Below are 20,232 nucleotides of genomic sequence, written 5' to 3' on the forward strand. Positions count from 1 at the left end.
TTATGAGATGAGTCATTTTATTCTCTTCCCTCCTTCCCATCCCCACCAGTGGGTGTGTTCCATTAACTTCAAGAACCCATCCTTATTTTTTTATGATTTATAACTTTGTCTGTTCTTTAGAAATTGACTCTAATATATAATCATTTTAAATCACTAGATTATACTAAGTACATGCTGCATTTCTTTAGAAAAATGAGCAGGCGGAATTGTTGGATTTGTAAGATGTGCAGAGATGACTCTAAGAGGCCTCCTTCAAAGTAAGTAGCATGTAAATTCTATTACCATTATAATGTATATTTATCACATGATAAGTAGGTGTATGTTTATTCAACTGCTGTCTTAATATATTTTGCTCAGAAAGTAAAATTTGCATTTACACGTAATTCCACTAGAAGGGCAATCATGCGTTGCACTAAGGTTCCATTTTCATTATTCATGGTTTACACTTGAGAATTCAGCAAGTTTAATGTTTTTAGAGAGTCTTTTATGAACAAATATTCTTAGGTTTTTTTAAGTCTTATATTGTTAAAATTTTATATGTTAAAGTAGAGATTCTTTCATCCAAAATATTTACATGGTTCAAACCCTCTATCTACAAAGTGCCAGACCTTCATCTGTGGTTGGAAGAGGTGAGACTGGAGGGGTAACCAAATGCTCACCAAGCTCCCAGGTCTCTTCTACATTTTGCCATAACTCAAAATGAAGCCATTCAGATGGGGCCAGTGGCTATATTAAAATGGAAAGCGGAATGCCTGAGGAGGGTAGCAAACCATTTGACTGGATTTGCTCACCTTGAAGAACCCCCAGGCCGAGGATCCCTGTTAGGTTAGCCTGAGAGCCTGACCTCATCTGCATGGAGACTCAGTCGTGGCCACACATCCCTGCTACAGTCAGAACTCCTGGTATGCAGGCTCCCACCCTGAGGTATCCAAATATCCAAAAATGCAAACCAGCTACTGTGTGTTTGGAGGATGCGGAGTCTCCAGTGGTGGGTGGGAGAGACAGGAAGACCCAAAGCTCAGCATTTCAATTGACCAGTTGAGGCTGCTGAACTGCACAGGCCTGTGTGAGAAGGAAGACGAGAAGGCTGGTTTGGGAAGAGCTTCCTTCTCTTCTGCTGATGATTCGCATAGAGCATCACCATCAACGCTCGCCTTCCTTCTACCTGCCCTGACACGCACCATCAGGGCCGGCGAAGGCCAAGGAAAGAGAATTCACATGCCTCACATACCAAGAGATGACAGTCATTTGATAAGTGCTTAATGTTCTTGACCTAACTTAATTTTCAGGGTAACTTTGTGGATAATAAAACTGAAGCTTGGAGATTTTAAGTTAGACCAAAAGCTATTAAGTCCAGCACAGAAATCAGAACCCAGGACTGTCAGACTCCAAACACTCCTCATTCCTCTCTCCGCAATGTTGCGATGTCTCAGAATGCTCCCGTATCTGTTTGGTACCTGCTCTCTCTCTGTCCGGAAGAAAGGAGGGGACACAAAAGTGGAGTCTGTTATTAGAAACTCCAGTGGATGAGGGGACAAAGGTGTTTAGAATTACCCTAAGGGAAACTGGTAGCCACGGGACAGCATGAAATTGGTGAAATACTCAGAAAAAATTACAAGCAAAAATGGGGTTCAACCAAAATTAAATTTTACTTCACAGCTTTACCCCCAACCATAATTACCCCAATCACAATGCATCTCCATAAACTCACGACCCTTAGAGGCACAGGTACTCCCTTGTCAACAACCACCAACACCAAACTTTGAGGTAACCCAGGACAGTGATGGTATCTCCTCTCACACTGTAGCTTTTCTTCTTTCCTATATGACAGTTAGGTCTGCAGGACACCTTGCCAAGCACTTTTCATTTCGATGGATTGGAAAAGGTGATTTTAGGTTTCTGTTTTTATAGTTCTAATACGAGAAAGGAACAAGGAGTCTGACACCGTTTCATGGAAATGTTTGCTGAAAGCAATCTCAACGGCAGTGCACTGTTAAGCCTCAGTGCTGATGCAAACAGTCCATCTAGAACTAGCAAGTACCACCTGAACTTTCAGAAAACAAAGGATATTTGACCTTTCTAGGACTCCCAATATTTTTCTATGTCCCAGGTTACTTTTTAACCTCTTTAACTAATCTTCTTTAGTTGTGTTAAGTACCTGCTAATGCAGATGGCTGTCCCCTCAACACTGAGTACTGAGCTAACTATACCAGGTGACAGCCAATGGGCAGTGCTTGCTTGTATCTATAGTGGCTTTTGATTAGATGTGGTTATTAAAAATAGGAAAAATAAGAATGTATCATAAACCGAATGGCAATGAACGGACTGAGTATTTTAAAGGAGGGAAAGAAAGTGATTCTGAAGAACAGTGGCTTACCAATTCACCTCATAAAGCCCACCAAAATGAAAGAAATGAAGTCTTGAAGCCAGTATCTTCCACAGATATTTTCAAAATGGTAAATAGCCTTTTTCATATGTTTAGGTCAAATGTAACTTGACATATTACTCACAGTGATAAAAACTAAAACTGTCAAGGTAAAAAAATATAGAGCAAATAACGGACCAAGAAAATATTTATACATAATAAATACAAAGTTATGTGTGCCACTAGGCTTTGTGGATAAACTCTAAGAGTCTAATAGATAAATGAGCAAACACATTGCTGGTGGCAGCGGCATACAACGTATAACCCTTTTAGAAGCGTTGATTCTACTTCTGTTAATCTCTTAAGGAATCACCTTGACTGCAGGCATGGCAAGCCTCAAGGACAGCTGGGTTATATTTGGTTTTATTAGTGAAAAATTAGAAATGATCAAAACACTCATTGAGAATAATTATGTAAACTATGGAATGCCCCCTTGTAGAATACTTCATGGTCACTATAAATGATACTGACTCCCAGTGATGATAAATTTACAATTACTCATCTAGAGATAAAAGAATATTTCCCTAATCAAAAATATAAATAAATAAATTTACAACTATAAATTATAACACTATAAATTGTGAAGATGTAAAAGGCTTATTAAAAGGGTATATATACATATATATGTGTGTGTGTATATACATGTATATACACACCCCACACACATATAAAGTATGCACACACATATGCAGAGAATGATTACTTCTTGGTTAAAAGCACACAAACATGCATACAACCAAAAAACTAAAAAGAAATACATCAGAATATTAACAATGGTAATCTGGGCCACAGAGATTATAAAACTCTGGTTCTTTATCTTTTAAAATTTATTTTATCAGATTTTCATGTTTTTTCTATTTTTCTATTTTTATAATTCTAATCACTTAGAAAGTAAAAATAAAACGTAAAAGATCACTGGGAAATAAATTTCCATCCAAAACTACACACAAATAGAGTATAACTATATTTGGGCATTATTTTCAAGAAAGCATACTCCTATTTAGTTCAGAAAAAGCTTGAGAATATTTTAGTGCAATGAGCACCTTTTGTTTCTTTTCAAAGCCTTACTCTGGAGGAAGCATTACAGTGGGCCCAGTCTTTTGAAAAGTTGATGGCTACGAAATGTGAGTATCATGTACATATCATTTTTTAATAACTAGTCGGTTTTATTCTTGGAGGAAAATGAGGGAACTTGGTGATGTATGTTTGCTGCGCTTCTCATAGCCTTCTAAACAGCAACTGCCACGGTTAAAAAAAGAAACCTGAAAATAGTTTGCCGTGTCAACCAGTATTATTTTCTTTGGCGTTAATTAAAGCAAGATTAGTCATTGTGAACATTTATTCTTCACAAGTATATGTGTAAAATCCCTTGGAAAATATGCTTAAATAGTAATACATACTGAAATATACTGCCTTCCTGTAGCTTTCTGAAGTTATAATTTAAAAAAAAAACTAACAATTTCCTCTTCTTAGTGCCTTGAGAAGAATAAATTTGAGTTTTGATATTCTAAAAATCCTCAAAGTTTGCTTCTAACTTTATCAGTGTCTGATTTAAGTGGGACTTCATATAAGTCCATATTTAGTTATATATAAGTGTCAGAACTCAGATGGTATAAATGGAAGGTGATAGCAGTGGATGTGAGGAAGATGAAGTCAGAGGCTCAACACAGGACATAGGAAGGAGCAGTCAACTGTGTCTGGGGTAGGAAATGGGGAGGCTGCAGGAAATGATAAACACCAGAAGACAGGTACAGAGAAAAATTGGGGCGCACTCAAAGAAAACTCCTCTGTTTGCTGAACTTGGTACTTTTTTCAAAATGCAGTTTGTTCCCCTCCAACGATTGCTAATGATTTGCTCTAGACCTTTTTTTATTTGAGATTCCCTGTTAGCTTCTCTGTGAACGTTTAATCTGTTTACATCTATTGACTGTGGGAGGGGAGTTAGCTGTGATACCCAAGGTTTAAATTGGCAGGGGTGCCAGCAGTTATTTTGGGCAGGGGGCTTTCTGTCCCCCAAGGCTCACCATGTTCCTGGGGTCCTGCCTGCTCTTCTCGACTCAAGGGCCCCCCCACCCCGGTTCGGAGACAGCTGTGGCCACCTGGCCTCGAGGGCACAGGTGCGGAGCCCTGGCTACTCCTACTGAAACACCTTAGCCAGCCGGCCTGGCTCTTATTCCACGGCGCCCACAGTGCTGGGACCCACAGCTCCAGGCTCTGTCACCACCTGAGGGCCCACCTCAGGTAGCAGCCCTTCCCAGTGGGCACTGAAGGCCACGCTTTCTCTGACGCCACCATCCCCGCCTCTCACTTTTCAGATGTACCTCATAGTTCGTGATCCAGTTTGCCAGCATGATGGCAAATTTTAAGATATGTATCCTTTTGGTCAATTTTAGGACATCGGTATAGGAGGAAGAGACTAAAGTGTATGTTCACTTGGGTATTCTGACTGAGCCTCTGTTAGTAATTCAGAGTTCGTCCCAACCCCCAGTAATCCATATTGTGCGGCATTGCCAGATTAATCTCCCTCTTGGAGTTTATTATTCTTCATCTGCAAAACGGCATAATATCATGTATCCTTTCAGCATTCCTGTGCAGGTTAAATATACACCCCCTCGCTCAATGCCTGATACAGAGGAGACACACAGTGACTGAGAGTTATTTCTCTTAGAAATAAAGTGCTTGTCTTGAATAGCATGGCTTTTTCTCTGCTGCCCACCCCAAAGTCCAAAATCTCCAACCTGGTTTTCAGGACTCTATACCTAACCTGACGCACTTTCTAACCCTTACCTCCAGCTCTGTCCCCACACGTGACATGCCCTTCCGCCCCTGTGATGCCTGTCCCGTCTTCTACACGTCCAGCTCTCCTGGTCCAGGCTTTTGCCTCTCTGTCTCCTCTATCTACTCTGCCCATCCTTAAAGGTAAAATTCAAGTTCCACTTTCTCCTCTTGAAAACCTCCTGGAAATATTTTTCTCTCTCTCTTCTATTTGATGGTATCATTATTTACTTTGCTTCTAATTATAGCAATTTCGTGTACTGGGTTTTTTTCCACAGCTGCTTTCTCACTAGATTGTAAATTCCCTTAGAGCACAGATCACTTCTCATCCACCTTTCATCTTACCTCCCAGAGGCCGAAATTGTGCTTTGTACCTAATGGGCATGCAATAAATGTTCAATGAATAAATACAAGACAAACATTAGTAAGAAAAGATCAAAACGCCAAACCAGATTGTGTAAGAGTTTCTGTGCCAATCCTGGCAGCCTCATAAACTAAGTGAATAAAGTTAATTACTCAGAAAAAAATTTCAAGTGGGATCTTGGCTAGAATTAGCAATTTAGAGATCTAGCATCATAAGAATAAGTAAAGTCTAAAGAAAAGATGAGGACAAGAAGACAGCATACTGCTCTTTACAAAAATCGCCAAAAACAGGGTACTAACCTTACCAGAAATTGAATTACTGTGAAATTCATGTAAAAATTCAACAATCATGTAATAAAAAGGTGATAAAATAAATCATTCTATGGGACACACAATCAGAAAGATAAAACTAAGAATACAAACATTAAATGTGCCAGAGAATAGACTGCATTTACATTAACCAAGCACAGGAGTAAAACACATCCTCTAGCTAAGACACACAGATGCCTCCACACAGATTAAAAAGCAATTTCTAAGAATATGTAGTTCAGAAACCCACATGGCAAAGATTCTCACAAGAGGCAAATTTTGAGCTGGGACTTAAATGACTCAGATTATTGTAAAATGATAGAGTTCTGACTGTAAGTACTTTAAAGATAGGAAACGGTTTTAAAAGAAATAAGTACAGTGAAGACAAACGAGTACTTCTTTCAATGAAAAAATGTAGTGTGTAGTATTCCTCGGGATTTGGTGTGAAGACTGGTCTCATTAAAAAAATCTCCACAATGAATTAAAGAGAAAGTACCCTGCAGAAGTTCCAAGTTTATACATGATAGAAAGTCCTTCAAGTTTCCAAACATCCAAGATTTTAGGAAAAAAATTATTTTCAAATGGGCATAAAAGTAGTAATAACTTTTTTTTTTAAATTTTATTTTTGGCTGCATCGGGTCTTTGTTGCTGCCAGCGGGGGCTACTCTTCGTTGCGGCGCGTGGGCTTCTCATTGCGGTGGCTTCTCTTGTTGCGGAGCATGGGCTCTAGTCACGCAGGCTTCAGGAGTTGTGGCACGTGGGCTCAGTAGTTGTGCCACGTGGATCAGTAGTTGTGGCTCGCGGGCTCTAGAGTGCAGACTCAGTAGTTGTGGCACACAGGCTTCGTTGCTCCGTGGCATGTGGGATCTTCCCGGACCAGGGCTCGAACCCATGTCCCCTGCATTGGCAGGCGGATTCTTAACCACTGCGATACCAGGGAAGACCAATGATCACCTAAAAGCTGAGGACTCTACAAACTGGAAAGGTCAAGACTAAAAAATAATTACAATCAAAACTCTGATTAATCAAGGTTTTAAATTTGATTTTGATTAAAATATCAGAAAAGAATGCCAGAAAAGAATGCAGAAGGCTCATACGTAAATAATATTCTTTGGCCAAATCTCAAAAGATGAGGATAGAGGTTTCCCACTAATATCCGAGTAAAGTATGCTTAATATAAATAAAAATAAGTTTAAAATGGCAACTAATGCCCTTGGATGAGTCATTCAATCCTTCCATGTGTCTGGCTGACCTTCCTGGCACTGGACAGTATACAGTGAAAGAGGCCTAGAGGGTCACTGTGCTCAGCTCGTGTGCACCCCCTAGAGGGAGGAGAGAGACAAACAGGAAAGCCAACTAATAGCTTAATTAATTCCAGAACGTAATAAGTGCTTTGAAGAAAATAAAACCAGGTCGTATTACAAAGAAAGACAGGAGTAAGAGGGAAATTCAACGGGATGATTAGAGACAAACTGTCGGAAGGTGTAAAATGTGAGCTCAGAACTGAATGACGAGAAGCGGCCAGCCATACTGGGGTCTGGGGGCAGAGCGGCCCAAGCAGAGGGAAACCGTGTTCAGAAGACCCTGAGATACGAATGAGGTTAGTGCCTTCAATTAGCCAAAGAAATGCAGCCTAACAGGAGCACAGGGCCTTACAGGCCACATGAAAGGCCTTAAATGCAAAGTAACAAGCATTAGTGTGCTTTGAGAAATACCCTCTGAGGGTGGGGAGGGCAAGGGAGGGGAGGAGATGAAGAGATACAAACTACTAGGTATAAAACACAGAAGACCCAAGGATGCGATGTACAGTATAGGGAATCCTGCCAATGTTTTATGATAACTTTATATGGAGTATGATCTATAAAAATATCAAATCACTATGTTGTATCCCTGACACTAACATAATATTGTAAGTCAATAAAAGAAAAAATCAATAAAAGTACGCGCTCGTTCTCTTCTGAAGAAAAGAAGCAGAGAGACTAGTTAGAAGGCTATTTCAATAAACCAGGTAAGACTGGAACTCAGTAGGGAAGACAAAACCTGGAGTAATTAGCATATAGATGCTAATCGAAGCCATGGCCCTATGAGTTCACTTAGAGGGAGAGTTCAGAGAGAGGTGAGCAGAGATCCAGACGTGGAGCTTCGATGCACACCAGGATTTCCATATCCAGGGAAGAGAAGGAGCTTGTGAAGGAGGTGTTAAAGGAGCATCAAGTGAGTGAAGAATGACAGGACAGCATATCATCACGGGAGGCAAAGGAGACAGCGTTTCAAGAAGGGAGGTGTGCACTGTGTCTAAGGCTGCCGGGAAGTCAGGTAAGACGTGGAAGGAACATGGACCATCGGGTGGGGCAACATGACGTCAACTGTGCCAAGAGAAGAGCAGCCTGGGGGGCACGGTGGAGATGGACTGGACAAGAGGAAGCAAGGCAGACGCTACAGGGAATGATTTACATAGATTTTGCTGTGAAGTTCATCAGAGAAAAGCACAGAGACTGGAAGGAAGCGTGAATGCGGTCCACACTGGGCGTAAAGAGTCAGTAGCTGTTATCGGTTTTACCTGGGAAATAAAGCAGCATAGTTGCAGATGACGGCAACCATTGGAGAGGAAGAAACGGATGACACAGACTAGAGTGGAGGCGACTTTAAGAGCAAAGGAGCAGTGCAAGGCAACAGGGAAAGCAAAATCAGGTGGGAGCCACAAGTGAACTGTTTGGCACCCCCAAAAAGCAACTGGGATCCCTTCCTCTCAGGAGGAGAGTCGGAAAGGGCAGGTCCCAGCGGAGGTAGGTTGGTTGATTTGGTGGAGAGAAGGCAAGGGAATCTCCACCTAATCAAACCTGTGTTCTCAGCTAAATTTGAAGCAGGGTCGTCAGCAGCTGAGGAGAGGATGAGTTGCATTGTGAAAGGAGGGGAAGGGAAATAGTTGCTGGAGGGCTGGAGAGCCACGATATTAGGGGAGGACGGCAGGACGACAGGGCGATGCTGGGGGCCCATTTTAAAATTTGCAGTGGTGATTTCAAGTGAGAAAGCACAACTGCGTATTCTTCCACGACCTGTTGTGTGCACTCCGGCACAGACACAAGAGCAGACATACAGTTAAGCCCTTCTGGATCGGCAGGGGTTCTGAATCCCAGAATTTGCATCAATCTTAAGTTTGGCCAACATCATCCTTAAATGTACTGAACGCTTCCCTCCCTTTCTCAGCGATCACAGTCACCATGGACAGCCTTGGAAATGCCAGATGGAAAGTGCAGGATTATCGCAGTGCTGAAGGCACCGCAGTGCATCACGGCAGAGAGTGGACACCACAGGTCACTGAGGGACATTGCTGTTCCCTCCTGTGTGTCCCTCGGCTCTCCTCATCCGTGAGATTCCGTGCTGCTCACTGGGGACTGGCAGCTGCCTACACCACCCTTTAGTCTCAGCGCCGCTACCCACAGCTGTTGCCATGGCTCCCCTCGCCATCCCTCATAATCCCCATGCTGCCATGCCTCACCCTTCCCGCCAGCACTTTTGTCTTCTTTAACTTTTCATGCATGTCCTGACCTTGCAGGGAAAACAACAGAACAACAACAAACCTGGCCTTTTGTAGACCTCAATGTTCAGTTAGTACATTTTCTGTCTCGCTCTCAAGAAACCAAAAAGTAACAGCTTGCCAGGTATAATCCTCTGTTCTTTGGTGCTCCCTGGATGCTGAATAATTAGAGCCTGCCTCTTTAGTTTTCAAAATCTACAGACAGTCTCTTTAAAATACAGAAGCACGGGGCTTCCCTGGTGGCGCAGTGGTTGAGAGTCCGCCTGCCGACGCAGGGGACACGGGTTCACGCCCCGGTCCGGGAAGATCCCACATGCCGCGGAGCGGCTGGGCCCGTGGGCCATGGCTGCTGAGCCTGCACATCCGGAGCCTGTGCTCCGCAACGGGAGAGGCCACCACAGTGAGAGGCCTGCGTACAGCAAAAAAAATAAAAAATAAAAAATACAGAAGCACGAGGGATCCAAAAGCCTAGATTAACAAACGTTTCTTTACTGGGTACCTGTTATCCGTCAGGCAGCACGTAGGCGTGGGGCATGCAAAGGTGGGTGACTGCAGTGCTTGTTCTCAAAGGGCTTGCAGGCGAGGGGAGAGTAAGAGAAGTAAATCAACCAACAGAACAGACTGTGGTACAGAGGGAGGTAAATGAGAATGAAAGTAAGTGTGGACTAGGTGCTGCTTGTCAACTGACAGGAAGCACTTATCTAACCTGCTGTGGGGACAGGGGCTTCAGAGAGACTTTCTTCAGAAACTGAGATACCAAACCTGAGTCTTAGATCAGGGTGTAAAGCCCGCCACACAGAAGCAACTGCATATGCAGCAGCATGGCAGTAACACACTACCTGGCCGGGAAGAGCAAGGCGCAAACCAGGACGGTGTTCAGGCGTGACAGGAGGAGGCTGGAGAGGTAGACAGTGCGGTATCCTCATGCGCCCTGCAGCCGCTGCCGAGAGGTAGGGGTTTTACCATGAGAGCAATGGGAAAGTTTGAAGGCTATAAATAAAGGGCCATGGCCGGATTTTCGGTTTACAGATTTTTCTCTAATAAGAGTGCAGAAAAGATTGAAAGCAGATCCGATGGATGAACTTAGGCTTTTTCAGATTAGATATTTCACAAATATTCCCCCCAAATCATAAACAAAAGTAACATGTAAAAGTAAAACAGAAGATAATGCCATAAATAAAACAGATAGTGTCTTTAATATACAAAGAGACCTGGAAATTCAAAAAAACAGTAACAATGCAAAAGAAAAATGGACAAAAAATTTGAAGTTCACAGAAAGAAAAGAAATGGTCTGGAATAAAGAAAAAATGTTTAAGCATTAATATTTTTAAAACACAAATTTAAATAATTACAAGTCACTGGTTTTACCCAATCTGATTGGGAAGGAAGGAGTGTGTAGACATGTCAACACTGCTATTACTAACGAAAAACAATGAAATATTTCTGAAAGCAATTTTACAATAGGTATCAAGAGTCTCCAAAAATATTACATCATCAATCTAGTAATTCTACTCTTTTAATTCTAGGGAAGTAATTAGAGATGCAAAGATTTATAAACCAAAATGGTCAATGTAGAATACTTTACAACATATAAAGGGGAAATAATCTAAATATTCGATAATGGTAGCACGGCTAAATATAATACAGTGTAGTAGTCAGGCAATGGACTATTACATGACCTTTAAGAGTAAACAGGAGAAAAAAAAAGAGTAAATAAGAGAAAGTGTTTGCTACACCATATTAAGTATGAAAGAGTGATACAAAATTGCTTTCATTGTATAATGCCAATAAGGTAATTTGAGAGTGTGTCTGTATTTGTGAAGATGAATGAATACTGTTTAGGTAGCAAGTTAAATGAATACTGTTTAGGTAGAAAGTTAAACATGAACAAAGGACTGAAAGAGTGAAAGGAAATATATCAAGTTGTTAACAAATTTCTGTATTTAAGTTGGTTTTATAATAATACAGCAAAGAGAAGTTAGGAGAAAAACCAGAAATGGTTAATATCATACAAGGCAAACCAGAGAATTTCAATAAAACAGACTTATTTTAAAACTGCACACAGAGGCTGGTAGAATTATGGAATTCATTTTCCCCAGTGGTACATATTAAAAATAAAATGGATTTAACATAATTTTAGACACTTTTCTGGTGGCAGACTGCCACACAGCCCATTTTTAGGATTTAATGCATGCCATGAGCCTTGCCGCCTTGCAGAAAACAATCCTGGAATAGATGGGGCACCATTCTGACTCACACAAGAGGAATGTCATGTTTCCTTTCTATTTACATCAAGATACCAGCATGTGTCACCTTGTGTGTCACAGAAATACTAATTTCAGTGACTAATTTGTAAAGAACACACTAGAGGGGCTTCCCTGGTGGCGCAGTGGTTGAGAGTCCGCCTGCCGATGCAGGGGACACGGGTTCGTGCCCCGGTCTGGGAGGATCCCACATGCCACGGAGCGGCTAGGCCCGTGAGCCATGGCCGCTGAGCCTGTGCATCCGGAGCCTGTGCCGCGCAACGGGAGAGGCCACAACAGTGAGAGACCCGTGTACCGCAAAAAAAAAAAAAAAAAGCACACACTAGGGAGTCCCAAAGGCACCATTCTCATTCTTCAAGGAAAAAGTGTACACTACGTGTGACATAAACCTAGCTCTTCCATCTTCTCAGTTTAATGAGCAATTCTCCTGTTTATCCCTATTACTCTGCTCAAGCAGAATCACGGTCTCTGGAGCATTAGTGCTCAGAAAGGAGCATCATTTAAAACCTCAGAACGGGCCGCACTGGGCTGCATCGCCTGATTTGGAAAAGGCTTTCCCCCCTTGTAATCCCCTTGTTGTATGAGTCAGTAGAAATTCTAAAGTGAGCAATTCAGTTCTGACTTTAATAACTGCTTGGATTCCTGGAACACTTTCTTTTTCTTTTATTTAATTAATTTATTTATTTTGGCTGCGTTGGGTCTTCGCTGCTGAGTGCGGGCTTTCTCTAGTTGCGGCAAGCGGGAGCTACTCTTCCTTGCGGTGCACGGGCTTCTCATTGCGGTGGCTTCCCTTGTTGTGGAACACGGGCTCTAGGCGCGTGGGCTTCAGTAATAGTGGCATGTGGGCTCATAGCTGTGGCTCACGGGCTCTAGAGCGCAGACTCAGTAGTTGTGGCGCATGGGCTTAGTTGCTCTGCAGCCTGTGGGATCGTCCCGGACCAGGGCTCGAACCCGAATCCCCTGCATTGGCAGGCGGATTCTTAACCACTGTGCCACCAGGGAAGTCCCCCTGGGACACTTTTGTACAACTATTTTCAGCTGCTTAACTTACATAACAATTCGCCTAATGAAGACAAACTTCTATAAACCAGACCAATCATGTGAGCTACTTGTTATACACACCAGAGTCCATCCGTAATGTCAGACACGTGCAAGCGGTCCAGGTGAGCTTTCATGAGGATATGATACAGGACTACGTGGTATGAAAATCTCACTGATCGACAAGAAAGGTGCATTTCTTGTTCATGCTACACAATGACTGGGCCAACTGTAGCTCTGTTGCAGGTCTTTATTCTGGCCTTCAGACTAAAGGAGCAGCTCTTCCAGAATGCATCCTTCTCACGTTTTTTGGGGGGTGGGGCGGGGAGCAAGCGCAGAACCACCTGATAGTCCTCCTGAAGCCTTCTGCCTGACCTGCACATGACACTGTGCGCGGGTGTCATTGGCTGACACAAGCCCAATGAGCAAGGCTGAAGTAAGTGGGACATGAAAGTACAATCCTCCTCCAAGAAGGGCAGGAATAACTGAGAACAATACCACCGTCTACCGCATCGGGTATCTATAGAAAAATACATGTGGCAACGCACGGATGGGTTCATCAGCAGAGGACTCGGGAATGTTGAGAACTGCTGAACCCTTCGGCCAGCCCCAGAAGACCCCTCCTCCACTCAATCAGGAGGGAAGTCAAAGAAGGCAGATACAGATGCAGGCAGCTTCTAGAATAAGAATCCCTAAACATTTTACTATACAGTTAAGCTAAACATAAATATAAACACAAATTTGGAATAGTATAACATGTAATCTAACACTGGTTTCCAAATTATCCCCCCACCTGCCCCCCACCCCATCGGCTTAACCCATGCAAGCAGCCTGGTGGCTAAGTCTCATTCCAGGATCTGTAGATTTCATCTGGTAGCTTGTTTTTTTTCCTATTCCATAACTCATTTATTTTAGGATCCTTATTTTCTGTTCCTAATGAAGCACTCAGTCAAAATTTCTCTAAGTACAAAAAATTGCTTTTTATTTTCTTAAATAGGATTCTAGTTCTTTCAATACACACTGCAAATTACTGGCTTCCAGCTTCACTTTTATGCCAGAAATGGCTTTCTGTTTTGATTTGTTTTGTTTTTTTGGCTTGCCTACCCATTCAGCTGTTTCTCTAATAGGAATACCAATTGCTACATCTGCATTCTCTGACCCCAGCTTTCTGTGTCTGTGATGAGGTGAGGCACATCTTAAAGTTAATTGCTGTGAAAACAAACTTCTTGTTTTAAGTGTAAGGTAAAATATATGCCCCCATTGGGTAGAAATACCAAATCCATATCCTTTCCTTGTTACATCTTTATACAAGCCCTACCCCCACCTCGTCTGTCCTCTCAATTCAAACAATGCTTCTTTTGAACCATCTCTCACCCAATGGCGTGAAGGCTACATTTGCTCCCATGATACTAATGAACCAAGCTCTAATTTTGTGTCTTCCTAGGATAGCACATCTCTTGCAGATCACCAGCTTTCCCCAACCCTGATGCCTCCTTAGAAGGGGTTATTAGAATCTGCCTCTGTTTGAGTTTTTCTCTTGAATACAGAATACCTTAACTGTTGTCTTTATTTTTGTATCAGTGGTGACAGAGCAGTAGAAGCCAAGGAGTCAAGGAGCCTGGCTTTCTGGTGCTGGGAAACTCATTAGATCCAACCTCTAACGTGAAGATCTAGGAAAATAGGATTTTACTCACCATTGCTATTCCCTCTGATTACTATTATTTCTTGTAACGGTTAACAATACTAAGATAGTGTTAGTCAAGATCCTATGTTTCATCACGTGTTCAATGCGCCTACATACACATTTCTGTCACTATTGTTGGAAAGTTACGTTGTCTTATCATTTAGCAATTCAATTTCTCAGATAGGCCAAGAGACTTCCTAGTCACCAAAAGAAGTTTAATATTTTTCTCAGAGGGTTCATCTTGAATCTTGAGAATACTTGATCCCCCCTCAAATATTCTGATTAATGTGTTAGACTTGTGAAAACTCACTTAACCCTCTTCTTCAAACACTGGTGCCCACAAAATAGTGGCTCAATTGGGAAAGTTCCTCCCACACGTTTGCCCCTATCTTCCCACTTCAGAAAAGACCAGAGCTGAGGATGACCATCTCTGGCATCAAGTGTCTCTTAATGGTTGTTCTGCACATCCTCACTGTCCTGTTCTGGATTTTTTTTTGCGGTACGTGGGCCTCTCACTGTTGTGGCCTCTCCCATTGCGGAGTACAGGCTCCAGATGCACAGGCTCAGCGGCCATGGCTCACAGGCCCAGCCGCTCCGTGGCATGTGGGATCTTCCCGGACCGGGGCACGAACCCGTGTCCCCCCAATCGGCAGGTGGACTCTCAACCACTGCGCCACCAGGGAAGCCCCTGTTCTGGATTTTGAGGTAGGTTCCAACACCCTATCTGAATTCCATTCCCTGCCTCGTCCTTCATTTCTGGTGTGAACCATAAACCATGGATATGAAGTTGAATTGTTCATTATCCATGTTCTCCTGCTCTAATTGGATGCGAGAAACACCCCGGGCTATACAGCCTGATCAGTTTATCACTTCTACATGGTCTGGACATTTTCCTTTCAACCCTGACCTGCCTGTTTAGATTCTAAACCTTGATCTTACCCTCCAGTTTGTACTGAGGTTTTAGATTTTTCATGTCAGTTTCATGATCAGAGCACTCTCCCACTGAGGCCATTTAAGTCCTGTTTCTGCGTCCTTGTGACCTATTCCATCCTAGACCCAGCCACACTAGTGGGCATTTTGCTCTGAGTAACACAGAATAAAGGAATGAAGGAATGACCCCACCACTAACTGGCACTGTCAAAACATGCTTCAGAGGCATAGATGTAACTGAGATGTAGGGTGTGTGTGTGTGTGTGTGTGTGTGTGTGTGTGTGTGTGTGTGTGTGTGTGTGTGTGTGTGTGTGTGTGTGTGTGTGTGTGTGTGTGTGTGTGTGTGTGTGTGTGTCATTATATAATACTCACTTGTTAAATAATTTGGGAGCTCTGATTCAGATGTTAGTTTTAAACTGCATTGCATATTGTTCAGATATTTTTAGGATGCTGACCCAGGAAAATAAACTGATTTCTCCTCTACTTTTAGATGGTCCAGTAGTCTACGCAGCATACTTAAAAATGGAGCACAGTGATGAAAATATTAAATTCTGGATGGCGTGTGAAACCTATAAGAAAGTTGCCTCACAGAGGAGCAGAACTTCTAGGGCCAAGAAGCTTTATAGGACTTACATCCAGCCACAGTCCCCTAGAGAGGTAACCACACCTGACAATGCCAGCAACCGGAAATCAGTACACCCCAGGAAAGCGTTAGTGTCTGTCAAGCACACGTATGTGCCAGCACTTTACATCCAGTACCTCCTATAGTGTTATGTACTCAGTATTGTTAACCTTATTTTACAGATAAGAAACCTGAGAATCTGAGAAGTTAATTTAACTTCTTCAGTGTCACACAGCTGTTAAGTAGGAAAGTTAGGCCTGTCTGGCTCCAAAGCCTCTCCTCATTAAGTTATCTTAATTCCCAGGAAAGTGGAAAAAAAAAAGAAGTCCTTGTAAGAATTGACTCTACTATAAGAAACAACAGATAGCACCGACGTGGTGACTTCCCCAGTGGGGGTGGGCAAAGGGTGCCATCACTGCTCACCTTAGTTTAAAACCAGCAAACCCAGCAAACATCCACACCGACATCCCTGCCAATCACTTACAACTGGAGAAAGGAAATAAAGAGTCATGAATGAAACGGACACCCTGAGACTCCTCCTGGTGGAGAGAAAACGAGGAATGAACATTCTGGTCAAGAGGAGAAGGGTGGAGGGTGGTTTATGAGATTCCTGTCTTTCAGGAGAGTCCAACATTATGGACTTGTTTCTCAAAACTCTTGTCTGGAAAATACTTGGTTTATTGAATAACCATTTCTCTCCTCTCTTTCTCCACTTCTCTTCACTTTCTTCCCATTTCAGGGCATAGTCAGTTAAATCAACGTTCATGACTGTTAAGGAAGATAAACTTCAAAATAGCCCCAATTTTCCTTTTCTTTAAAAGAGGCCTCCATCTCATAAACTCTTTGCTTGCAGACTCCACTAACAAACCACTTGTATCTGCCTAAGGAAGCAACGGTTTCTGGTATTTCCCTGATCTTGGCCCTCATGTTTTGTGGGGAGTTTTTTTTTTTTTTTTTTTAATCTGGGATGTGGAGTTGGATGTTTACTTTTTCAAAAGCAAGTAGCTTATCTCTTATCAGTCTTTTAAGATACCAATGAAACTGCAAACAAAATTACCCTATTCCACTGAAAAGGAGGAAAAAAATTAAACCTTTCTATTCCATTTTCATCTTCAATTATGCCTACTTATGTTCTACATTGTAATTTCACTTTTCAGATTAACATTGACAGTTCGACAAGAGAAACCATCATCAAGAATATTCAAGAACCCACTCAAACGTGTTTTGAAGAGGCTCAAAAAATAGTGCATATGCACATGGAAAGGGATTCCTATCCCAGGTTTCTAAAGTCAGAAATGTACCAGAAACTTCTCAAGACTATTCAACCCAACAACAATTATTGACCACCACTCAAAAGTTTAAATTGAAGATGGTATACTGAAAGTTCTGGCTTTGTGCTTTTAATATATATAAAAAAAAAAATCTGGGCTTCCCTGATGGTGCAGTGGTTAAGAATCCACTTGCCAACGCAGGGGACACGGGTTCGAGCCCTGGGCCGGGAAGATCCCACATGCTGTGGAGCAACTAAGCCCATGCGCCACAACTACTGAGCCTGCACTCTAGACCCCACAAGCCACAACTACTGAAGCCCACGCGCCTAGAGCCTAAGCTCTGCAACAGGAGAAGCCACCGCAATGAGAAGCCCGCGCACCGCAACAAAGAGTAGCCCCCACTCGCTGCAACTAGAGAAAGCCCGCGTTCAGCAACAAAGACCCAACTCAGCCAAAAATAAATAAATTAAATACATAAATTTAAAAAAATCAGAAATGGAGTAGGAATGAAATAGAAGAAATCAAACTATAAATTGATTTCTAGTTCTCAAAGAGAAACAGATCCTGAAAGGATGGACTACAGAACTCTTATAACATGAATAATACAATTTATGGCATACCTACATAGCTCACTTAATATATAAGGAGAAGGAAGGTCTTTCTTCATGACAACAGTGTGATAAAGTTTTTACTGTAGAAATCCAACTAGATGGATGTTTTCTTATTAATGAAATTTTTCTGTCATAATGCACAGATCAGTTCTTTAAAAACTGTAGCTATATGAGTTTTGTCTCTAGCGTGAATGTACTCTTTAGATAGAGTGCTCGTAATAACTTTAATTAGTAGACAAATTTGGTACTCAAAGTATAATCAATTGTATTATATCATAAGCCATATAAAAAGATGTGTTCTTGAGAGATATTTTACCTATAAAATCTTCCTACTATTACTTTCATAACTGAACTTCTATATTGCATTTATCTTCTACATGTGAAAAATTCCAAATGAGTCTAAGCTATTTAAATGTATGAATTTCCTCATTTATTTTCATACTTATATTGCTATAGGGTAGAAAATTTGGTTCCTATATTTTGAGGTTTTTCTCCTCACAATTTGAATCCATCATGATGGTCTTGATAATCAATAAATCCAAATATAAACTAAAAACTTTATAAATATGTGATTTTTTTCAAAGATATGATAAAGTAATTTTTCCAGTAAAAGACTGTTTTTATCTTCCCTGTCATAGAAGCTTCTTAGAATCTGTCAGAATATTCCAGAGGAAAGAACTCATGTCCGTTTCACTTGCTTTGTTCAGCACATAGCACAGGATAAATGTTCCTTAGTAATGGATAAATATTCTTTACTTTTGATAAAGAATAAGATACTTAAAATATTTAATATCATTTTTCCAAAGAATTAACTGTAGGAAATTTCTGATCAAGATTTTTAGTTTTAGTATGTCAGGTCTCAAATTTGACTGAAATAGCATTACTATTTTAAAATACCTATAAACCTAAGCTGTATCACATGAAGATAAATATTAACTGGAATTATTCTCATTAAACAAAGAATTATTATAATATAGAATCAATATTCAGGGGTTCATTTCTGGGAAAGAGAATTAGCTGTGCGGGAGAACATTTTTTTGTTAAAAAGTATAAAGCTGATTAATGGGGGCTCTAGTTACTTGTAGAAGGTGTTACCACAGTAGTCCAATTTTATCTAATCCACTGAATTTATTTCTTTTAAAAATACCAGTATAAGAATACAGGTTTAAGTCTTAGATATCTGAACTTGAGAATGATCCCTAGGCACAATATGCCAGAAAAAAAAAATGTTTCCACGCGTTTCAAATAGTCTCCTCATCTCACTCCATCAGCAAATGAGTATATGCATGGGCAAGTCAGAAAGGTCATACATCCATGGCCTCGAGACACATGGTTTCAGGACACCTTGAACCTTTCTCATGCAAATTATACTAAATCAGCCAAACACTGATGTAACTAATAAATGGAATAACCAACATCCTTTGCTACTTATTTTTCCCCTTGCACTCCAACACAGGATAAGTCTAGAAATTTCAGTTTTGCTTATGTACTGATTTCACCTTCCAAATACAATCCCTCTGCCCAGCCCTCAGAGCACGTTCACCTCATGTTGGGGAAGCAAGGTGCCACAGGGCGACAAGAAACAAAAAGCTTTGGACCAAGCAACTGGATTAGCGCTTATTCACGCACCTCATGTCTCTCTCTGTACCTCTAGTACCAATAGGCCTCAGTTTCTTCACCTATAAAATAAAGAAATGGGGCTAGCTGATGGAATGAGCCACATGCGGTGTGCTTTTACACCCCATCACTAATGTATTCGTCGTTTCCTTCAAGCTTGGACTCATTTTGAAGAGGAATTCCTCCAAAAATTGATGTGTTCATGGGAAAGTGGATAATGAACTATTCTGTGGTTAACACCAATGGAGGGAGTTCTAAATTTTTTTACTTAGGAACAGAGAATTTAAACTTAAAGTGCGATCTGTTCAAGAACTGTATGTGGAAGTATGTGTTTCATGTGACTGACAGTTAAATTAGTTTTCAGATTATTTTAACTTACGATCTTAAATCCTGTTTGTTTTTCTTAGGATTATTAAAAATTAATAAATATGTCATTTTATTAAAACAATTCAAAAATTGTATTTATCAAATGGCTACAAGGATATATTCACATTAACACTTTTTTTTTTTTTTTTTTTTGCGGTACGCAGGCTTCTCACTGCTGTGGCCTCTCCCGTTGCGGAGCACAGGCTCCGGACGTGCAGGCCCAGCGGCCATGGCTCACGGGCCCAGCCGCTCCCCGGCATGTGGGATCTTCTCGGACCGGGGCACGAACCCGCGTCCTCTGCATCAGCAGGCGGACTCTCAACCACTGCGCCACCAGGGAAGCCCCACGTTAACACATTTTTACATGATATTTGTTTTATCCTTATATTTTCAGATTAATAAATTAAAAACATATTGTT

The 20,232-nt window shown here is 41.4% G+C and overlaps 1 protein-coding gene across 1 annotated transcript; it reads left to right on the plus strand.

Moving 5' to 3' along the window:
- Nucleotides 1-192: 192 nt before the first annotated feature.
- On the plus strand, nucleotides 193-18,447 carry RGS13 (regulator of G protein signaling 13; the record flags this gene model as incomplete). Its single annotated transcript, XM_082614476.1, has 4 exons — nucleotides 193-257; nucleotides 3,488-3,549; nucleotides 15,817-15,983; nucleotides 17,106-18,447. The coding sequence occupies 4 exons, from the start codon at nucleotides 193-195 to the stop codon at nucleotides 17,289-17,291; spliced, it is 480 nt and encodes a 159-aa protein (XP_082470602.1). The 3' UTR covers nucleotides 17,292-18,447.
- Nucleotides 18,448-20,232: the final 1,785 nt, after the last annotated feature.

Source organism: Mesoplodon mirus, assembly GCF_964341445.2.
Source record: "Mesoplodon mirus genome assembly, chromosome: 3".
Taxonomy (NCBI): Eukaryota; Metazoa; Chordata; class Mammalia; order Artiodactyla; family Ziphiidae; genus Mesoplodon; species Mesoplodon mirus.